The 14155-nt window shown below is 42.2% G+C and overlaps 1 protein-coding gene across 1 annotated transcript in view; it reads right to left on the bottom strand.

Moving 5' to 3' along the window:
* PPTC7 (protein phosphatase targeting COQ7) overlaps positions 1-13925 on the bottom strand; it is a 40394-nt gene extending 26469 nt beyond the window's left edge. Inside the window, exon 1 of the mRNA XM_045534842.1 lies at positions 13419-13925. Within this exon, the coding sequence (XP_045390798.1) occupies positions 13419-13641 (223 nt within the window). The 5' untranslated portion in view covers positions 13642-13925. The remainder of the gene's footprint in view (positions 1-13418) is intronic.
* Between the last annotated feature and the right edge of the window lie 230 nt (positions 13926-14155).

Genomic DNA, 14155 nt, shown 5'->3' with positions numbered 1-14155 from the left:
ACCTGTGCCAGGAACCTCTCACTGTTCATCAGCACAGACAATGCGGTGCAGGAGTTAAAGCACTTAGGAAGGAGGTCCCTAGAAGGAAAGGCTGGTCTGAGGCTACCAAACTCAACAAGGCTCCTGAGGCCTTTATTTGTTTTAATTAAGGGGCTTTGCTCAACTATTAGCTTAAGCATAGCTAACAACTAAATAGTATTCAGAATCAGCAAAAATTACCTCAGTAAAAGTTTTAAATGATCATTTCTAACATGAAAGGCAGTGTGGTATAATGGGCAAGGGCATAGGCTCCGGAGGCAGATCTGGGTTCAAACTCCAGCCCCAGAACTAGGTGTACCTGTAATCTGGCCCCCTTAGGTGTCCTCGGGCAGCTCTCTGAGCTTTAGCATCTTCGCCAGTAAATGGGAATCATACAGACTTTACTGGGCCTGTGTGAGGAAGGAGGATAATGTGCTCAGAGTGCCTGACACAATGCTCACCTCCCAGCAGATGGTCAGTGAATGAGTTAGGCCTATCTTAAGACCAAGGAGGGCCAGGCACAGTGGCTCATGCCCATAATCCTAGTACTATGGGAGGCCGAGGCAGGAAGACTGCTTGAGGCCAGGAGTTAGCGACCAGCCTGAGCAAGAGTGAGACCCCGTCTCTGCAAAAGTTAGCTGGGTATGGTGGTGCACAACTTGGGGAGGCTGAGGCAGGAGGACTGCTTGAGCCCAGGAGTTTGAGGTTGCAGTAAGCTATGATGATGCCACTGCACTATAGCTGGGCGATGGAGTGAGATCCTGTCTCAAAAAAAATTTTTTTTTAAAAGACCAAGGAGCAAGTGGCAAATACGCCAGTCTAGCCTGGAGCAATCAGAAAAAAAAGAATCTTTGACCCATGTTTGTAGGCTGCCAGCTCTACAAACACTAATCAGTGGTAACAACCAAAAGACAATGCCTACTCACAGATAATGTATAAAAGATGAGTGGTCCATTCAGTTCTTCCAGTCACACATCTACCACCATTCAACATCCCATTAAACATTCAACAGTAACATTTGCAAGTACTAAGGAATATATATTCGTCTCCAAAAATACACAAGAAAAAAAAAGATTCACTTGCATTTGAAAAAATGACTTTTTTACCCAGAAGTGACTCTGAAGTAACCTATTTAACACATTTCCCTTCAATGCCTGGGGCCTCCTGTGTGCCAGGATTCAGACAGAGATTTCTCATTTTAAATGGGAAATCTTAAAACAACTAATAATAACTAAATGAGCCTAATCATTTTCTTAGGCCACTACAATAATGCCAGTGCCTTTGTTGTGATCTTCTCCACTTCTCTTTCTAACCTCTATGCTGTGAGCCCCCAGAGGGCCGAGTTTCCTTCACACTGCTAACCATCACTTTGTCCCCACTGGCTAGCCTGATACTGGCACAACAGTCAGTCCTCAACCCTTGCTGCACACTGAGATTACCTGTGGAACCCAAGCCCCACCCTCTGAGTCCTGAATCAGTGTGCCCAGGGTGAGCCTGGGCCGCTCAGCGCAAGTGATTCTGTTGAGAATCACTGAGCCAGCTGGATGCAAGCATTCCACAAACCTGATGTTTCTGCCTCTGGAATGCCTCTTGCACCAAAAAAAATCACCTGTTTTCCATTCCTGAATTTGATCCTTCATCTTGCATTTCCCAGCCTTATGAATGGTAGCCCAAACACCTATACTGTCTAGGCTAGAAACCTTAAGCAATCTTCCAGGTGCAAAACCTCAAAATCAACTTCACCTCCTCTATGACCAATTATCACCAAGTCTGCAAGGTGTCTGAAGCCCAACTACTTTCCACTGCTCTAGTTAGAGACTTTCCAGCTCAATTTCAGTAAGTTCCTAACTGGTCTTTTGCCTCCTATTCTCCAATTACACCCCCCTATCAGTTTGTTTTTTTACAACATTGCTATATATCCATGTTACTCATCTAGACAAATACCTTCCATATGTATATACTTACTTGCTTGTGTATGTAAAAACATTCTTTAGAAAGATACCCAAGAAACTAGTAACACTGGTTGCCTCTTGGGAGAGGGACTTTGTAGCTTGGCGACAAGAGTGAGAGGGAGACTTTTCACCTTATACCCTTTTAAATTCTGAAATGTGCAGCCTCTTCAAAAACAACCAAACTATAAATGACAAAAGCAAAAACATCTTCTATAGCTCCCTACCTAAAAAACAAAACAAACAAACAAAAAAAACACCCAACTCCTTAACATGGCAACTGTTGACCTTCAACAATTTGGTCTCAATTTATTTTCTAACATCAATTCTCAACAGTATCCTCTATACTGACCCTGCAAGCCACAAGACAGCTGTAGTTTGGGGAATCTACTTTGCCTTTGTTGATCCTCCAATGTGGAGAGTCTTAGCATTCTTCTCATTTGCCTCACTTTACTGGAAAATCCATCTTGCAAGCCCTGACTCTGCTTCCACAACACCTAATGTGCACTCTTTCACACTGGTCCTGTGCTTATGTTTACCTTCCTCACCAGACTGAAAATTCAGAGTTAAAGTCTGTTTTGTTCATCTTGGTTTCTTCACAGTACCTGTCAAGGACTAACAAACAGGAAGCAACCAGTGAACAATGAATTCAGTTGACTCTACCAAAAATTTAGAATACCAACACTACTCCAGTATAAAAACTTTCAGCCAAAAACTCCAAAAAGAGAATGAACCTTGTATCAGATCCTAGCATTGCACAAGGTATCATTCCCTGGGTCAGAACTCGCTACAAGATGCTCCTATTAAAGAGAAGGCTGCTCTTATACAAGTGTACAAGATGCATGCTTGTAGTCCCAGCTACTTGGGAGGCTGCAGGACGATCACTTGAGCCTAGGAGTTCAAGACTGCAGTACACTGTTATCACGCCTATGAAGAAAGAGCCACGGCACTCCAGCCTGGGCAACACAGTGAGATCCCATCTTGAAAAAAAAAAAGAGAGAGAAAAGGAGAGAGAAGGCTGATGGAAAGAGCATTTGAAAGGAGTCTGGAGATAACACTACTCCACTAACTGGGGCTAGGACACTGGCCAAATTACTTCTCTAAGCTTTAGTTTCCTCATCTATAAAGTGAGGGGCAGGAGGACACATCCTCTCTAGAGTTCCTTTTTCAGGTCTAAGATTTTGGGACTCTAAATCACACAGCAAGAAAAAAGAGCCCGTTCTAGAAACTCTTTAGAAAATAATGGTTAACAAATACAGCTATACTTTATGTTTCACATGCAATACTACATTTACTGCATGAACCAGTTTTGAAGCAAAGGTTCCATTTCAGGCTTCCCAATTTATCTTCTGTCCCTATTACACTGCTGCATGTACATTTTCAGAGAAATTTCAATAAAGACCCAGAGAAGCGATACACTTCCCCTTGTCCTTTCACGTTAGTTTTAACCACCTGACTAAAATCCTGGTAAAGTTTTTCTCTTTTAAGACATTAACAAAAAGTCAGGTCAACCATTTGTCAATTTGAAATTCTAAAAAAAAGAGTAAAAGGGATACAAAAAAAGGTAAAAGATGGTTACAAATTAGTATCACTTGACTTCACTGAATTCAAATGATCTGTATATAATACGTACAGAACACATACTAGACCCCACTTATTCGAGGTTTTGCTTCCCAGTTGCAGTTACCTGAGGTATAGTACAAAACAGTTTGAGACCACATTCACGTAACTTTTATTACAGTACAGTTATAATTGTTCCATTTTATTATTGTTGCTGATCTCTAATTGCGCTTAATTTATAAATTGAACTTTGCTGTGTTCATGTTACATACATATAAAAGTATGAATTTATGTATGTATGTAAAGGAAAAAACATAGTACATGTAGGGTTAGGTACTATCCACTGTTTCAGGCATCCACTGGGAGTCTTAGAACTATCCATCTCCACGGATAAAGGAAGGACTAATGTATTTATAAAACACACTAACCTTGTTATTCAATGCCAATGATTGAATTCAACATATGTTAACAAGAAAAACAGTAAGATCAAAGTGACCTCTCAAAAACCAAGAGAAATGGATTTCTAAAAACAAGGCTTGGCAGGGTGCAGTGGCTCACACCTGTAATCCGAACACTTTGGGAGGCTAAGGCAAGGGAGGACTGCTTGAGGCCAGGAATTCAAGACCAGCCTGAGCAACATGGCAAGACCCTGTCTCTACAAAAAATGGAAAACAGCCAAGCATGGTGATGTGCACCTGCAGTCTCAGCTACTCCGGAGGCTGAGGCACGAGGATCACTTGAGCCTGGGCATTTGAGGTTGCAGTGAGCTATGATGATGCCACTGCACTCTAGCCCAGGCAACAGAGCAAGATTCTGTCTCAAAAAATAAAAACAAGGCTTGCGTAAGACATCCCTGTTTAGACTTTCTCATTTCATATAAACACTAATGACCATATCACTCATGGTCAATCTACAGGCCATAAATGGTTGCTAACTCTTATGGAAATAGCTTAACACATTAACTGCCAGGTAAGTTGTATTTAACTCATGCTAGTTTTGAACCCCGGGTCTTGTGAAGCATACGTAACTCACTCATCTCTACCTTGGAAGCTGTGTGAACTAATTTTCAAATTGCATATAACTCATGCACAGAAAACAATAAAAAGTAACAAATTTTTCATTAAGTTAGAAAGGATTTTATTCTTAAAGTTTTTATTCTATTTTCATAATAAAACACCATGGCCCCAAGGAAAAAATTTTTTTCTAGTGTGGCAGTCAATGTGTTAAATCTATTTTCTTATCCAAAACTGCTATCCAAGGCCAGGCACGGTGGCTCACGCCTGTAATCCTAGCCCTCTGGGAGGCCAAGGCGGGTGGATCGCTCGAGGTCAGGAGTTCGAGACCAGCCTGAGCAAGAGCGAGACCCCGTCTCTACTAAAAATAGAAAGAAATTATCTGGACAACTAAAAATATATATATAGAAAAAAAAAAATTAGCCGGGCATGGTGGCGCATGCCTGTAGTCCCAGCTACTGGGGAGGCTGAGGCAGTACGATCGCTTAAGCCCAAGAGTTTGAGGTTGCTGTGAGCTAGGCTGACGCCACGGCACTCACTCTAGCCTGGGCAACAAAGTGAGACTGTGTCTCAAACAAAACAAAACAAAACCAGAAGCACTTCTGTTTGCTTCATTCAGCACATCAACCTTTTGCATCTACCTCAAATGACAGCACAGACTAATTCTGATAAGTCAAAAAACTTGCTAGACAACAGTATCCTTGAAAGATCAAAGTATAAAGTCATAGTAGTCCAAAAAGAGATAAATTCCTTTTCTTTTCAAAATAGTCTGCTGGCTGGGAGTGGTAGCTCACACCTGTAATCCCAGCACTTTGGGAGGATTCTTAGGCCAGAAAGTTGAGATCAGCCTGGGCAACACAGCAAGACACAGCTCTACAAAAAATGGGGAAAAAAAAATTAGCTAGGAATGGTCGTGAGTACCTGTAGTCCTAACTACCTGAAAAGCTGAGGCAGGAGGATCACTTGAGCCAGGAGTTGAGCTATGATTGAGCCACTGGACTCTAGCCTGGGTGATAGAGTGAGACCCTGTCTCTGAAAACAAAATAGTCTGTTAATAGGTAAGAGAAAAATCAATGCAAAATGTGTTGGAATTGGCCCCAGTAAAAATAGTACTGGCCCCCTTCAAAAGAAAGCACTCTTTGTAGGAAGTCACTTTTGTAGTCTCTGGCAAAGTTTTTGCAGCCATTTTGTAGTTCTTGGGATTCATACCAACAATTCAATCACTTCTAGAACTATTCACCTGCTACAAACAAACTTCTTCACCTAAAAACAACTGTTTAAGAACCTAAAAATTTATAAATTGTTAAATGAGACAGACTCAAGATCAACAATAAGCTTAATGATCAGAGCAATTTCATAGCAGTTGAGAAAGTACGTAGTAGTATAACCTTTCTGGAGGGATCTATGGTAATATTTATATCAGAGAAGTTGTAAATGTTCATAGCCTTTGACACAGGAACTCATATTCAAGGAATTTTCCCTAAGGAAATATTCAGATGTAAAGAGATATTCACTCTAGTGTTATTTATATAGAAAATTAGAAACAAAAAAGAGGACAAGTTTAATAAATTACGGACTATACGTGCAGGAGAATATGATACAGTTATGCTTATCAGTATGGAAACATGCTCAACCTACCTTTAAAAAAAAGCATTACAGAGTAGAATACACATTAACCCAATGCTGTTTAATAATGTGTATACATACAATTATATACACAATGGCTAGAGGGAACCACACTGACTACAGCTGAGTTCTGAGTTACAGGTGTTTTATATGGTACTCTTCTGAACATGTGTAACTTGTGTAAGCACAAAACAGAACCATTTATTTAAAAGCACTAGACCAATAAGCCAGAGACCTAGGTTCAAGTCCCAATGTCATACTAACTATACCAACCTTACTGAGTCAACTTCATAGATGAGGAAATACATTCAGATTAAGTGGAGTTAAGAGCAGCTACTTCATAGAGTTATAAAGATTAAATAAGTATAACATTAAAAAGCTCCTTAAATCTAAAGCACTACATAAAGCACTGGTAAGATGGTAGAATCGTGTTTTGTGATAGATATTGAATAACTGGCTTAGAAGAAACAGAGTGACGTACTTTCACTTCTTAAAGAACAAATTCTGTCCCTTTTCCTCCAAATCCTGTTTGGAATCTTTTTCAAAAACATTTAGCATCTCTCTTCTTTAAAATTTTTAAACTAAATTGAAAGAGCTGTACCAACTGCCAACTCAGGTTTATAAAGTTGTGTGTTAGCCCAATGCTCTCTGCAGTAGGTCTGCTTTTACAGAAAGTCTTGATTTATGACATGCAATTTTGTGAACTGTTTAACAACAGGAAACAAATTATTTTAGATCAAGGAGATAGAAAAATCCCTATCAGATTTTTAAAATATATGACAATTCCCAAACAAGACAGAAACAGAAATTTCATCACTAACGACAAAAATCAAGATCCAAGGCACTTCTTAAAAACAGCCCAAAAATTAACAACTCATTTTGAAAGGCAAACTCACAAGGCACACTATTTTCAACTGACTAAAACTTCTGGTTTGACAAGTCAAATTTTTTTAGAAATAAAATACTGTTAACTTATTTTTCCAAAGCATTTTTCTGAAAATTCTGAACCTAAAGCCCACGTAAGGCCTATCTAAAAGTTATGACGATTTATATAAAATGAATTTGACATTTAGCTTGAACTTGATGTGTTTGATCTACTCAAAGGACATGGTTGTAGGTCATATTCTCAGCCAGTGTAGTGCTTCTGGAATCACACACTAGTACAAACTCCATTTGGATACTGTTGCAATCATTCAGGTTATGTATTGCCCAGTTTCATAAAGCAATGCTGAAGTTCAGGGTACAGTCTCCTCCCACCCAGCAGCCAGCCCCCCGCCCCCCGAAAAAAACCTCCACGAAAGCCTCCATCTGTTACAATTTAAAATCTCTTTATAAAAATATATCTTCTAAAAAGTATAAACAGTTACGCTTCTAAAACTCAACTGCTTGCTCTACAAAGCAGTCATCCATAATCCTTTAAACAGATTATTAACAGACTGAGAAAGAAGCTGGAAGTTGGGAAAATTTAAAACTAAGCTAGAGAATCTCTAGATTAAAGATTTGTGAACAAAGAAAAACTAGCTCTGAAACTATTAACAAACAAGGAAATGACTTTAAAAAAAAAAAGCTACCTTATAAAAAGTACAATACACCTATATAGCAAAATGAGAAAAATATCCAGGAGCAGGAGTTTAAAAAGCAAACAGTAAACTTTGTCTATCCATCAACCTGTAATCTTATTACAGAATGAAAGAACACTCAGAATAGTTAGCATCTAGTCAGTGGCTTCTTAAACCATGCTGTTTCATTAGTCCTAGACGGCTCTTTTACTAAACCCACATTCTCACACTTAACATTTCACAATTTTCTCCTGAAAGTACATGAATATTATGAAATCAGGCACATTTAAAGTACTGATTGATCTCAGAACTCACATTTGATTGTTGCAATTTGAAAAATAACCTCCATTATATAAAATAATTATATGTATATTAAAACTATATAAAAAACTATACTCCTCACAAAGTTAAACAGAGTTATAATATGACCCTGCAATTCTAACCCCCAAAATTAAAAACATACATGGTCATACAAAAGCCTGTACAGGGCACTATTCACAATAGCCAAAAAGTAGAAACAACCCAATGGCCATCAACAGATGAATGGCTCAACAAAATGTGGTATATTCTTACAATGGAGCATTACTCTGCCATAAAAAGGGATAAAGTACTGACACATGCTCCAACATGGATGAACTTTATAAACATGCTAAGTAAAACAAACCAGACACAAAAGGATTCCATTTATATGAAATGTCTAAAACAGACAAATTCAGAGAATCTATCTATCTTCTGTTTGTTGCCAGGGATTGGGGTGGGGAGATGGAAAGTGACTGCTAATAGGCAGGAGGTTTCAGGGGGAGTGATGAAAAATGTTCTGGAACCAGACAGTGGCAGTGGTTAGACATCTTTGTGAATGTAAAAACTACTGAACTGTACACTTTAAAAGGGTAAGATGTTATAGCATGTGAATTTCACATCTCAAATTTTAAAAATACACTCAAGGTCAGATTTGCTATCAACAGGTAGATAAGGCTAGAATTTGATTTTATTACAACTGCTTGAAATCAGCAAATTCTACCTAATCCATCTACTTTTTTTTTTTTTTGAGACAGAGTCTCATACTGTCGCCCCAGCTAGAGTGCAGTGGTGTCATCACAGCTCACTGCAACCTCCAACTCCTGGACTCAAGGAATCCTCCTGCCTCAGCCTCCTGAGTAGCTAGGACTATAGGCCATTCACTTCTTAAATAAAATTGAGATCTTAATTTTGTTCACATAATCTTTATACTGTTTATATCTTAAAACAATTAGTTTTAAGGCTGACATTACTCACAAAAATACTCCAAAATTCTTTTTTCTTTCTTTCTTTTTTTAAATAAGATGGGTTGAAACACTCTAAAATCCTAACCACAATCAAAATCAGATTCAAAGGCTGGAATATGAAGTTGTTTTAATTTCATTTTTAGGTTTCAAGTTTAACCAAGCTTAAATAAACAGTCAACAGTTTTATAAGAATTGCTTTACAACTCAATACTCAGAGGTCAGAATTTACATGGCAGAGACCATGCTGCCATTTTTAAATAAGTGGTTTCTGTAAACTGTGGTTTAGCATGCAGAGGAGTTTTTGTTGCATTTCAGTTATGAGTCAGAATGAATAAAGAAGTTATAAACATACACACACACATACACATGCCCAAGGGGGAAAAGCATTAAAGGATAAAGGTACCAGGAGATGGACTGGTTCTGAATTCACATGTATCGTCAAGAAAACTTGACCAGTGTTGTAAAAGACAGAGGACTGGGATGAGGAATCTTAAGTGCTAGTCCCAGTTCTGCCAATAACTAGTGCAGTAACCTTGGGAAGTCATTTGACGCTCTGTAGGCCTCTGTTTTCTCATAAGTAAAATGAAAAAACTAGACTCCAGTGTTTCTAAGTCTTATAATTCTCAACAGTCTTTGATTCTATTGTTAAGTAGTTCAGAGTTATGGGAAGCCCAGTGATTATACGAGGCAGCTCTCATATTTTTGTGTACCTAGGAAGCCACACCATATAAAGACTAATAAGAGAACTTGGGATTAGCCACAGGGAAGAAGGAACAAGAAAAGTGTACATAGCTCCTGCTGGGACTGGTTTACTCCTGTTGGACCTAATAAAGAGAAAGCACCTTTGCCAATTTTCTAGAGGATGATAGGAGTGGTTCCTATGCTTCACCACACCCACCATAGTTGGTTTTTCCTAAAAGAAACCCACTAGGGACTCTACAAAAATGTTGTGAAGCACAAAGTACTATTAGTCACTGCATGACTAACAGGACAGATCAATTCTAAACTAAAGAAACAAAACAGCTTTCTCTTTCTCATACAAAAAAAAATAAACAGGCTTCATTCCAGTCAAGGAGTCCTAGATGACCACAGTAAATAAACTGAGGTGCACAGATACTTAGCAATGAATATAATATCAAGCCTAAGAAAATGAATTATCTATAGAACTAGAGGTTCAAAAGCACTGAAGTTCAACATAACTTTATTTACTACTCAACATAGCCTTTTAATGTAATTTAGTGTGTAACTCCAACTTCTAGAGTAGAAAGCAGTATTAAAGACTTGCTGAGACTCATTACTTCTTTCACAGCAAGAGCTAATCAGATCAGCCTGTGATGGAACGGTATCAATAAAAGAGAAGTCAACCATCATATGAACGCATTCACAGGAGCCAAGGATCAAATGAGGCCAACTCATGAAGTTATTTCACATGGCTCCCATGGATCCCAACCAAGATCACTTTCTGGAAGAGCTCTTCCACAAAAGACAGTCCTGGAGAACCTGTCCTTCACTGTGCCCATCCCCCCACCATCTGCACATATGCCTGTGTGTTCATGCTTGATCTTTGTCAAATATGGCTGTCGACCATCCCTTGGCCATATAAGCAACCACCTGTCTGGCTGTGCCTGGTGGCATTCCTTTTAAGAAGCGTAGGCCAGGCGCGGTGCCTCACACCTGTAATCCTAGCACCCTGGGAGGCCGAGGTGGGAGGATCGCTTGAGCTCAGGACTTTGAGACCAGCCTGAGCAACAGCAGGACCCTGTCTCTACAAAAAAATAGAAAAAAAATTAGCTGGGCATTGTGGCCCGCACCTGTAGTCCCAGCTACTCAGGAGGCTGAGGCAAGAGAATTGCTTGAGCCCAGGAGTTTGAGATTGCAGTGAGCTATGATGATACCACTGCACTCAACCCAGGGTGATAGAGTGAGACTTAATCTCAAAAAAAAAAAGTAGTGTACAGAGCTGGGGTTCTTAATCTAATACCATGCATGAGCTTCTAGGTGGTACATGGATGGACTTCACATAGTCAGTGAAATCCCTGAAAGCCTATGCAAAAATTTTGTCTATGAGCACATTTTTTCTGAGAGAGTCCTTGGGCAGTCAAAGATCCTCAGAGGCTGTGACCCAAGGAAATCTAAGAACCACTGGTTTAGTCCTAGGTACAAAACAAAAGAAATCTACAAAAAAGTGCCTATGTGAATGAGATAGAAAGTAATGCCTGTTACTTGAGGTGCAAAATTAATAAAAGGTGCCATCTATTCAAAGCAAAAGGAAACTATGACCTGATGAGCAGAAGCTATAGTCTCTAGGGCCAGGTAGTCCATTCCATTCATCCTCTAGTCTGGAGAAGGAAAATGAAGAGAGGATCTGCCCAAGACCATAAATCACAGAACTACTAAGTGGCGAAGCTGAGCATCAAAGTAGGCCAGGTTTCTGCCAGGATGCCAGACCATGAAAATATGTTTATACTTTTTTAGAATGAGTTTGATCAAAATTCTCCATATCCATGTAAATATCCCACTCCATTAAGAAAGCACCTCTCTAAAATTTTAAAATCAAGCTTCAGTATAGGGATTTGATACATTTAAACAATCTCAAATCATCAATCAAATCACAGATCTTTCACAAAAGCCAGCACATAGCAGATTTATAAGGTGAACCTTAGAGGCTCATTATCCCTATCCTGTTGAATTATGAATGCAACTTAAAAAAAGCAGCATAGGTCACAAGCTCACTGAGTGAGGCACTTCTAAATGCACTGGGAAAAGATAGCTACTGACAGCCCTTTAAAAAAGATAGAGTCGGTCATGCTAACTTCAGAGTGGATCTGTACAATTTCAATCTGCAAGCTCCCGGACCTTCTAAGTTCTTTCTCTCTCAAAGGTTAATATCAATAGCATTGCCTAAACAGTAAATGATTTTTTTTCAACCCAGGTAATGCGGTCATTCATAAATTAAACTGAGAACAACCTTTCTAGTCCCATGTTCACAAACACTACATGTGGTAGAACCAAAGATACTAGGCAATTATTTTGAGATCAGATTAAAAAAATAATTACAAGCCGGTTGTGGTGGCTCACGCCTGTAATCCTAACACTTTGGGAGGCCGAGGCTGGAGTACTGCTTGAGGCCAGGAGTTCGGGACCAGCCTGAACAAGAGAGAGACCCCACCTCTACAAAAAATAGAAAAATTAGCTGGGTGTCCCAACTACCTGGGAGACTGAGGCAGGAGGATCACTTGAGCCCAGGAATTGGAGGTTGCAGGGAGCTATGATGATGCCACTGCACTGTAGCCTGGGCAACAGAGTAAGACGCTGTCTTAAAAAATAATAATAGTAATAATAATTACCGTCATAAGAAAGTTACAGAACCATCTGTTCCAATGCCAAACTTCCCCTGGACACATGAAATTTAAAGTGACCACAAACTCAGTCTCAATTGAGAAGTGAAACCAAAGTGACATTTGAACCCAAATTCAATGACAACATGTCCTTCAATTTCAAAGGAAGTGCTTTATTTAGGCAAGAAATTTTAATAGCATACTATTCTACGGTATACACAAAGTCTCCACAGATGTACATTATCGTAAAGTTTCTGATTGCAGCTGAATTATACTTAGCCTTTTCTGCAAGTTCTGTCCTTAGTCTCCCACCCCCAAAGGTGTAACTGGAATAGGCCTTAGGAAGCACCTGTGGCCTGAAAACGCTTTGACCAATTCTCAAAGCTTTCTTGGCTGCAGTCTACAAGTAGGTTCGGCTATTCTATTTTGGGTCAAGGAGACTGACTGACTCTCTGTCACCCCCCAAAGTGACCGCAAGTGGACAAGATCAGTTTGGGAGATTGCACTGTGAGAGTTTTCCCACCAAGCCCGCAGCCCCCCCGACTGTGAGACACCAAAAAGGATGAAGATTTGGTCACGATCCAGGCGGCGAAAGAATACGAGTGGACTATCTGGGGGCTCACAGCTGCCAGGGATCCGGCAGCCTGTGGCCGGGCTGTGGCGTCAGGAGCACGCGAAGCAGCAGGGATCCCCGGGGCACGCAGAGTGAAGAGGGAGGGAACCAGAGCGAGGTCAGGAACCCGCAGGTGTCACCGAGGAAGGAGAGGAGGTCGCCCGGGGCCGGCAAAGCCAAGTGACTAAGAATGTGGCTCTGTATTCGGGCAGACTGGCCACATTCTCAGACTGTGACCTTGAGCACGTGGCTAGACCGCTCTGCGCCTCAGTTTCCCCATCTCTAAAATGGGGGTTGTTCCAGCGGAAAACGCGCCTCAGAGCGCTTGGCGCGGCGCCTGGCGCATAGTAAGCGCTCCCTACATGTGAGCTCTCTGGCTCCGCTCGCCGCCCGGAGGAACCGGGGAAGCCCCGCGCAGGGGAGTCCCCAGGAGGCGGATCTGGGGCTGGGGCGGGGGTATCCGGGCCGCGGACTTACCGAGCACATCGGCAGAGCGGTGCCGGGCCACGAAGCACGCGTCGTCCCCGTAGCACGCGCCCTTCTTGAGGAGGCCCTTACGGAAGTCCTTGCCGAAGCCGCAGCCGGCCGTCACCAGCCCGTAGTCGCCGCCGCCGCCGCCGCCGGCTCTGGGGTCGGTCTGCGAGAGGCCGCCGAGCACGGCGCGGGCCACCAGCCGCCCGTACGAGAGGACCGAGAACATCGCCGCCGCCGCCCCCCCGAGGAGGCGGGGGGTCGGGGGAGCAGGAGGACGCGGAGGCCCGGAGCCGGCTCTCTCCTCAGCCGCAGCCGCGCTGCCGCCGGGGCGCTCCTCAGGGCGGCGCGCAGTAGCCGCCGCCGCCCCTGCCCGACGCGCGGGGCCTCGCACACGCTCAGCCGCGCGCACCGGAGCCAGAGCGAGGTCAAAGCCGGCGGCTCCTCCGCCTCAGCCCAACTGGGGTCCCGGCTGCAGCCGCCGCTGCCGCCGCCATCTTCCGCTCCACTAGCGTGTTCCGGGCCGCGCCGACAGGGCCGCCCCCCTCTGGCCCCGCCCCTAGCCCCGCCCCCGATTCGCGGTCCAGGCCCAAGCCCCGCCCCTCGGGCTTGCTGCCCTATGCAGTCACCGAGGTCGAGCGTGCGCAGAGGATGTGGCCGCAGTGTCTTCTGGGAGTTATAGTCCTGGAGTTGTAGTCCCTTTTGACTTTGCTGCTTAGGCTCTAGGACCTGAGGATTTCCCA

The sequence above is a fragment of the Lemur catta genome, chromosome 21 (assembly GCF_020740605.2).
Source record: "Lemur catta isolate mLemCat1 chromosome 21, mLemCat1.pri, whole genome shotgun sequence".
NCBI lineage: Eukaryota > Metazoa > Chordata > Mammalia > Primates > Lemuridae > Lemur > Lemur catta.
This window is presented reverse-complemented; position numbering and strand designations above follow the sequence as displayed.